The 8988-nt window shown below is 38.4% G+C and overlaps 1 protein-coding gene and 1 long non-coding RNA gene across 2 annotated transcripts; both read right to left on the bottom strand.

Moving 5' to 3' along the window:
* Positions 1-358: 358 nt before the first annotated feature.
* LOC100777553 (probable mitochondrial-processing peptidase subunit beta, mitochondrial) lies at positions 359-7971 on the bottom strand. The gene is made up of 9 exons (XM_003552046.5): positions 7059-7971; positions 6445-6609; positions 6194-6331; positions 5956-6107; positions 5766-5874; positions 3105-3203; positions 1884-1949; positions 711-818; positions 359-610 (listed from the first exon to the last, which is right to left on the bottom strand). Exons 1-9 carry the CDS (start codon positions 7716-7718, stop codon positions 524-526), a joined length of 1584 nt encoding a protein of 527 aa, XP_003552094.1. The 5' UTR covers positions 7719-7971; the 3' UTR covers positions 359-523.
* Positions 3438-5759, bottom strand: LOC121173988 (uncharacterized). The gene is made up of 2 exons (XR_005889580.1): positions 4072-5759; positions 3438-3904 (listed from the first exon to the last, which is right to left on the bottom strand). It is a non-coding gene; the product is annotated as an uncharacterized lncRNA (long non-coding RNA).
* Positions 7972-8988: the final 1017 nt, after the last annotated feature.

Raw genomic sequence — 8988 nt, 5'->3', positions numbered from 1 at the left:
ACTATTTTTAAGAAAAATATTTATTTTTTAAAAAAACATATTCAATTTTCAACAGATCTTAAGCATGAACGTGGGACTTTTTCTACAACTCTCCTCGATGTCAGATTTAACATGTTAGCCCTGTGGTTATTTTTCTATTATAGTCTTATTAGTCAAACTAATGCAAGATAATATAGCAAATCAATCATATTACTCAAGCTTGATCTGTTTCAGTGTTAGGCACAAATCCATCCATGTGCATTATTGAATCAACAAGTTCAAAGGGTCCAAAAACCAATATGAAGTTCAAAACAAACCAAGGCAATTTTTAATCAAAACACCATTTTCGACAAGGAGGAATAATTGCGAAGGATGCCAATTACATCACTGACAACAGCATACTTATTACTGCAAAATTGTTACAAAATAGAGGCCCATAACAAATAAATGAAAAACAGAGGCATAAATGTTGTAAATTAGAATAAAACATTATGCCAGACCTCCCATGAAGTTGAAATGAGGCAAAAAAAAAAACTATAATGAACTAGTAACGGTTCCAGTAGGTTCTACGTCTGAACCAGTTGTAATCAGGCAAACGCTGAATAGGACCCATGGCAGCAATAACAACATCCTGCAAGAAAAACATGTGATAAGATAAAAAAATTCTAAAGACATGACTTGGTGTCTCTAGTCTCTACTACTAAATAGTAAGGATACGTTTCAATAATTACCTTGTCATAGATAAATCGATTGGCAACACGTTTAATCGTACTGGCATCAACAGCATCAATTCTAGCAAACAATTCAGCAAACGGGATTCTTCGACCATATGTGAGTAACTGAAAACATGAACAAATAAAAGAGTGAAATATCAAAATGGCAGTGGAGCACATATTGAGAGAAAGAGGCTTAGTACAGATTGCAAAAGAAAATTGTTAATAACGACATTAACACAGAATGTTACAATCAATAGGCTGTTTACTAAGTAATGATGCTATACAGGTGCCATTTTCTAAGAGTTTTGTTTATCACTATCAAGTATTTCACTATCATCTATCACAGTTCAGCTTGAGGTATTTGTGAAATAGCAAGAATTAAGGGGACACATTTGTTTCAAGGAATCAAGAAATATTCCCAGGAAACTAAACTAGGAAATATCGCTTTCCCATGTTTGGTATAAGTGTAAAAACATTCCAAAGGATATAAATTACTCACAATTGTCTTGCTTCTTATTTCCATGGAGAATGGTGGGCATAGTGGATTCCCATGGAAATTAAAGTTATATTCTACAATAACTATCTATCCCTACTTTATTCTTCCGCATTTCTTTGTTAACTTTTATTTTAAAATTAAATAAATTTCAATTAAATTATAATAAACATTCTCCCATGCCCCTCTTACAACCTGTTTGATAAGAGAAATAGGAGGGGGGAGAGAGGATGGAACTAAGTTGGGTTGTTTGGTAAGAGGGAAAGAGAGTGGAAATAATTTTAAAAATGGTGGAATCCACAGGTATTTCTCACCTATTTCCACTCATTTCTCTATTTTTCTTCAACCAAATATTTCTAATTTCCACTTAATTTCTCACCTTTTTCTGTTCACCCTTTTATTTTCATCCATCCTATTTCTCTCCTCTACCAAACAGGGCATTAATGAAGTTATGTGTAATATCTTATTGGGTTGTTTGATAAGAGGGAAAGAGTGGAAATAATTTAAAAATTGGTGGAACCCACTGTGGTATTTGTCGCCTATTTCCACTTATCTTTCTATTTCTCTTCAACCAAACATCTCTAATTTCCACTATATATCACCTTTTTCCATTCACCCTTTTATTTTCATCCATCCTATTGCTCTCCTCTACCAAACAGGGCATTAATGAAGTTATGTGTAAGATCTTATTGTACCTGACGGCCAATATCTTCAGCCACCGGGCTTGTTCCATCTATGTGTAGTAGCAGTGAAGATTTCAACTGCAAAAAACAAATTTATAAGTGAATACAGCACTATGAACAAGAAACAAAAATGCGTTGACAAAATGAAAGTAATACAACATTCAACTAATTTATGATAAAGATAAAAACAAAAAGTAATGTAAAACAGCACAAATATTTAAGGAGTATAAATGCACATCAAACAATTCAACAACCTTTGGGCATACCAAAGGCTATATACAAAATCAGCCAAAATGATTGTGTTGGAGGCAATGTGAGCAAGAAACAACATACATTGGACTCATAATTGTTAGCATATTTTTTAGGGGGTCAAACTTAAACATAAAAAAATTCTGCTTAAAAGAAAATATCAGCACTATAATGCAATTGCAAACTGAACTTAGTGCAGATAAAAAGATATATGGTAAACATTTTTCCCTACATTAGAAAACAATTTTCAATCTTATAAACAGCAAAAAGTGACACAAGAAATGGAAAGGCAATGACAGAGTAAAATGCTGTTACACATTCCACTAATAACCTATGAATCATGTATAACTTTATATTTTTCTAAACTTGAACAAACTTTTAATCCAGTATCATTAAATAAGAGGAAGTGACTATCAAATTAATTTCCCATCACACATACATTAACCATGACCCATTGATTCTATGAAATTGTATTGCCACTGCCAGATCATGTCAGTTTTACAACTCATGCATTAATATAATCTGTATACAGGTGTTCAATGAAGACCACACATTATGTCATTAAAGAAAAAGCCAGTTACAGAACAAATACCATAACCAGTTCCATTTATCTGAAATTTTCATCATTCAAAATCTGCACCAGTATGCAGATGTTATATCCAATCATCACATATATAATTTAAATCCAACCCTTTACAAATAAAATTGAATGTTTTAAAAAGGAAACTAGCTCAAGAAATATATTGTGGCGGTAACAAATTTAAGTTGGATATAAGTTCTTCATTAGAAAATTGCATGCAAATAAATAGTGTAGATGCAATATGCTAAACTTATCAAATGCCTACACAAAATAACTCCTACCATATCTTGGACAATAAATACATCCATTCATAAGTGAAGCTTCATGGTACAAAGTACCGGCCAAATTCCATTGTCACATTCAATTAGCAAGCCCAGGAATCAGTACTTGGAGTAGAAACCCACCTGATTACGAGCACGTGTAACATCATCTTCTGAAACGCGATAAGCCAACTTGGTTGTCTCATACATTATAGCATAAGACAAATCATCCAAGCTATCAGGCTGAAAACACAACAAATTAAGGAGAGAAAAATGTTTATAATGAAGATGTGGATATAAAGATAAAGAAACTAAGCGCCAGAGTATACATACAACATTGTATAACACAACCTAAATATCTTCTCTTTCAAACATCAGACAATTAGATCATCCATCACATATGCCGAGACACTGAAAACCATTACATATGTATACTTGCATCAATGACAATTCCTTAAGAGAAAAGGAGTACAGAAATGAAGAAATAAAGTATTATATTTCAAAAACTGAGTGGGAATAAGTGTTCAACAAGTTTTCTCTTCCTTCTCTCTCTCTCAGTTTATTCAACACGGTATCCAGAGCCATTTTTTCGAATTCTTAGTTCCTTTGCAAGGTCCAGTGTTCTGTATTCATGGCTTCCGCTTCTTCCAGTTCAATTCCTCAATCATTTCCCAACTTTGTGGCTGAAAAACTTGATGATTTCAACTATCTTCATTGGCGTCAACACGTTGAACCGGTTATTAAGTCACACATATTGCAAGTTTGCAACGTTTCATGGTTAATCCAATTATTCCTCCTCATTATCTCATAGAGGATGATCATGTTGCTGATCGAATCAACCCTGATTATGAAGCCTGGGAGGTCCAAGATCAAACGCTCCTAATATGACTGCAGTCAACTCTTTCTAAATCAGTGTTGTCGCGTGTTCTTGCTTCAGATCATTCCTATCAGGTTTGGGATAAAATTCATGAGCATTTTAGCCTACACACGAAAACTCGAGCACCACAGCTCCACACTGCCATGAGAGCAGTTACTCTTGACGGTAAAACAATTGAGGAGTAATTGTGAAAAATCAAAGGGTTTGTGAATGAACTTGCTAGTGTTGGTGTACCTGTTCATCACAAGGAATACGTTGAAGCGCTACTTGAAGGATTGCCGTCAGATTACGCGTCGGTGGTTTCTGTTATCGAAAGCAAAAAGCGAACTCCGTCCATCGCAGAGATTGAAGCATTGCTCTACAGACATGAAACTCGACTCATGCGCTACAACAAAGAAGCACAGGTGATGAACTCTGCTTCGATAAACTACATGCAAACGCCTATAAAACTGGTGATTCTAGTGGTTCTCGCGGTACGTATGGTCATGGTGGTGGTAGTCGTGGTGCCTTTTCGGACCGTGGTGCGGGCCATGGTGATGGACGATTTGCAAATTTTCAATGTCAAATATGTCTTAAATTTGGGCACGCAGCTAATGTTTGCCATTTTCGGTTTGATGTGACCTTCCATCCTCATGAATCTTTAGCTTTCATTGATCCCACTACATTATAGCCTATCTCATACTCTACTGGTTCAGTCAGAACCTCAAACACCTGGGTTAATCCGAATTCTAAGAATCCTAATCCAAATCATAGTCAACCTAGGGCCATGCTCACTAGTTCAACCTCTCAAGGGAATGAGCTAGCTGGTACCACCTGGATAGGAAGATGGGGGTTCCATTGCTGGAGAAGTACCCAAGACTGTACTGCATTTCTCAACAACTTATTCAGCAGCTAGAGGTGGCAACAAATGGAGATTGGGAATGACAGTTCTAGTGGCGGAGATTACTTTTGGAGGGGGAGGAGATGGACATGGCTGCAAAATATATGGAGGATATAGAGGAACTAACAGTACAAGTCCAGCAACAAGACAATTGGATTTGGGAGGGGGATCCAAGTGGGAGCTACACAGTGGGGAATGCTTACATGTTGCTCAATCAAAATATGATGGATGAAAATCATGACGAAGTATTTACTGCACTATGGAAGCTAAAAATCCCAAGTATCACATTTTGCTTAGAGGTTGATTCGGGATAGATTGCCAACAAAGGTTAACTTGAGGAGAAGGAACGTGGAGCTGAAGGATGTCTGCTGCCCATATTGCAGAATTTGTGATGAGGATGCGTCTCACCTATTCTTTAGCTGTGTCAAAACCATGCCACTGTGGTGGGAAATGTTGTCTTGGTTAAGCACAGCAGGCGTCTTCCCGGAAGCACCAAGAGAGCACTTTCTTCAACACTCATACTTCAATCTCAATGGTATCAGACAACGAAGATGGCAAACGTGGTGGATTTCTCTGACTTGGTGCATATGGTACCATAGTAACAAGATAGTCTTCTCAAATGAAAGCTTCAATGGTAAAAAATTGATGGATGATGCACTGTTTTTCTACAGGACATGGCTTAAAATCTGGAAAAAGGATTTGACATCCCTTTCCATTCCTGGTCTAGCAACATCAAGGCTGGGTTTTGTGTACATGGGGGAATTGGATTATAGATTTTTTTTTTTTGTTGGGATCCTAGTTTAGATATAAATCTATGGCTGCCTAATACCTGCACTAAAGCTTGTATTAGGACACCATAGCTCTGCACAAAATGACTCTAGGATGTATATACTTGTACTGATTTATTTGCTATAATATATAATACATACATATTTTGCCTATCAAAAAAAAATCCTTGACTTTTTCAGGCAAGTCTTAAAAGAAAGTATCACACGGGCTACCTTGTTTTAAGAAATACCTCAATAAGAAAAACCACACTAAGTCTTACCTTGGCAACAGCATAAACACCAAAAAGACCCGTGTCCTTGTAATTGGTGTTGAAAGCCATAATGCTCTCAGCAACTTCATTAATGCCAATTCGCTGTGCTAACTCCGAACTGTTTATAGTCAAAATGCATTCAGTTAGTATCAGGGAGAGAATTTTTCCTTTTTCAGGAAGGGGCGTTCAAGTCACATACCCCATGTGTTTTCCACCTCCTGCTGTCTTATTCCAAGAACCCAAAATAGCTTGCATGACCATGAGAGGAATTGAATCGGGATCCTTCCAAGATGCCCCTTCAAAAGCCACAGCATATTGTGCTAGGGGAATATCATCATCAAGCATTCTAACCTGTTTTAAGAGCAACACAGAGAGAAATTAGTTATTAAATTTACCATAAAGATGGGTTCAAATGCGCTCCACACAAACATTCTTACCTCAGAACCAGTAAAAATAGCTGGCTCTTTAGCAACTAATTGAGATGTGGTAGTGGGATCTGTTGACAACTTGGTAAACAACTTTTTCACTTGTTCAACAATGTCTTCATGCTTGACAGCTCCAGATGCAGCTATCACCTTTGAAAGAAAACCCACACAGAATATAAGTTACAAAATGACCGTGTCTTCAGAGTAATTACACACTAACAAGAATACACATACACACATGATCCTATTAATTTTCTACATACCATCCTAGGAGCCGCATAATGTGTCTGAATGTAGCTCTGCAAATGGGCTTTGGTGATTGTCTTAATGTTCTGAGCAGGTCCAAGAATGGTTCTTCCAAGAGGAGTGTACTGGAATGCGGTGGCGTGTAGGTGATCAAAGATCACTTCCTCAGTTTGACCCTCAACCTACATGCAGTTTCACACAACAAACCTTTTAAAAAAATCAACATCGTCAGCAACAACAAAAACCTCATCCCACTAAGATTCCACAAAATCAGCATCAAAAGAAAAAAAAAAGTTTAATTTACAAACACCATCAGTATAAAATACACTTGGTCCATTAACATTTGATCCCTTTATCTTGTCACTATTTACTAATACAAAGTGACTGTAAGATAAACTCCAAAGATTTAAGTTAAATGCACTACCAGTATAAAGAGTTTTTACATTTCTTCCCATCACACATCGCCATGTATGATAAGTTTGTTAACGATGATTTTTTATTAGTTAAGACTCTATTTACTAATATGACGTGCCTACAAGAAAAATTCTAAGAATTTAGGTTAAAATTCAATCACACATGATTAGTTGATTACACTAACAATGCATAACAATTAAAAAGAGGGTTGTGGTACCTCCTCCATCTCCCGGAGAATGACTTCGCGCTCGCGGCTGATGCGGTTTTCCTCGAATCGGGAGTTCTGGAGGATGTCGGCGAGGATGTCAAGGGCCTGGGGGACATCCTTGTCGGTGACCTTGGCATAATAGGTGGTCTGCTCCCTGGAGGTGTAGGCGTTGAGGTGTCCTCCCATGTTCTCGATCTCTTCCTCGAGCTCACGCGCGTTGCGCCTCTCGGTGCCCTTGAAGATCATGTGCTCGAGGAAGTGCGCGGTGCCGTTAGTCTCCTCGGTCTCGAACCGAGACCCGGCGTCGATCCAGACGCCGACGGTGGCGGTGCGGGCGCTGAGGGTGGACTCGGTGGCGATGCGGAGGCCGTTGGGGAGCGTGGTCACGCGCGTCTCGGGGGCGGAGAGGATGCGCGTGTGGTCCGAGAGGGTCGGCCGGGGGGACCCGTGCTTGAGGAAGCGGGGGTCGGGGTTCTCGAGCAGCCGGAGCTTGGACTTCACGGCCTCGGCAGCGCGGTCATAGATCATGGCGGTGGGGGGAGGAGGGGCGGGAGGGGAGGAGGCGGCGGGGGCCACGGCGGTGGAGGCGGAGAGGGATCGGAGGGAGGAGAGGGCGGAGGCCCGCCGGTCGGAGCGGCGGGCCGCGGAAAGGAGGCGGTTGAGGGACATGGCTTGGCTCCGCGCTCGCAGTCGGGTCTAGGGTTTCACGGTGGAAGAGAAATCGCGAATATATATGAAGTGGAGAGGAGAGAGAGATAAAAGAAAGTTGGGTGTGGAACGAGTATTCTAGTTCTCGAGAGACTGGGGACAAATTCACAATAGTGATTAGGGACAAGAGAGAGAGTGTGGGAGACTTTTTCTTTTCATTATTAGGAATAAAATTCTTCTTCATGTAACTTAAAAAAGGAAATATATTTTTTACCATTATACATTGTAATTGTTGTAGTTTGTAATACAGTATCCAAAACAAAGTTGTAGTTGTAATATAAAAAAGAATAGAAAAATTGTCTAATATAAAAATTATTCAAAAATAATAAAAAAATAAAATAAATTTAACATTTACCATTATCAATTGAATATAATGTTAAAGTAATAAATTAAATATTATAAAAAAAATGTAATACAAGAGACTAAAAATCCAAACTAAAACCCAAGAAAGAAAGAGACAATAGATGCATCAATCAACATAAATAAATAATTGAACCCAACCAGGAGGACTATTAAAAACATGAACCCCATCTAAATAACTCCTATTCATGTTTAACCAACAAATTTGTAACTTATTGGCCTCTTGAAGGATATGGTTGCAACAGATGATATGAACGTTCTAAGCCATATCAACTACCTTATTGCATAGGGAATAGCAACCACGATTTCGATTGCATCCCTCCCTTGAGAACTGCACCGCAATGGACAAATCCAAGCCATATGAACTGCACCGCAATGGACAAATCCAAGCCATATGAACGTTCTAAGCCGTATCTCCTTGAACACCCTTCTCATTAGTAATCTTTAGCCCATAATAAATGGCCCACAATTCAGCTTAAACCATTGAACATGTCGCAAGTTTATTGGTAAAGGCTATAAAAAATGCTCCAAATTGATCATGAATTATTCCCCCACAAGCAGCTCTCTGGCCAGCGAAGACTGCGCCATCACAACAAATTCAATGCTTCCTTTTATGAGTGCACAAATTCTTCAAGAATTTTGTATATTTTGAAATCTATTTGATAACATCCAAGAGGGGAATATTGACTTCCACCCTTCTCAAAGTCTCAAGAAGATTAGAATCAAGCTTCATTTTCCTTGTAGGAATGGATCTAGAAGAATCAGGCAGAGGAATATCTTTTTGTGTAAAATTTGTTTTGGCACTATCATCAATTTTGGCACCAACATCTATGGGCTTTGGAAGCTCTATGCCACTCCTCAAGGTAATAGC

Source organism: Glycine max, chromosome 18, assembly GCF_000004515.6.
Source record: "Glycine max cultivar Williams 82 chromosome 18, Glycine_max_v4.0, whole genome shotgun sequence".
NCBI lineage: Eukaryota > Viridiplantae > Streptophyta > Magnoliopsida > Fabales > Fabaceae > Glycine > Glycine max.
Note: the sequence above shows the minus strand (reverse complement) of the source record. Positions and strands in the feature narration are given on the sequence as shown.

What these genes read in the sequence shown, in the direction of transcription:
- LOC100777553 (XM_003552046.5), bottom strand. Translation starts at nt 7,718, where the DNA reads ATGTCCCTCAACCGCCTCCTTTCCGCGGCCCGCCGCTCCGACCGGCGG. An exon ending in TTACACGTGCTCGTAATCAG is followed by an intron (nt 1,950 to 3,104) that starts GTGGGTTTCTAC and finishes TGTTTTTTGCAG; the next exon opens with TTGAAATCTTCACTGCTACT. An exon ending in CTGAAGATATTGGCCGTCAG is followed by an intron (nt 819 to 1,883) that starts GTACAATAAGAT and finishes TCATGTTTTCAG; the next exon opens with TTACTCACATATGGTCGAAG.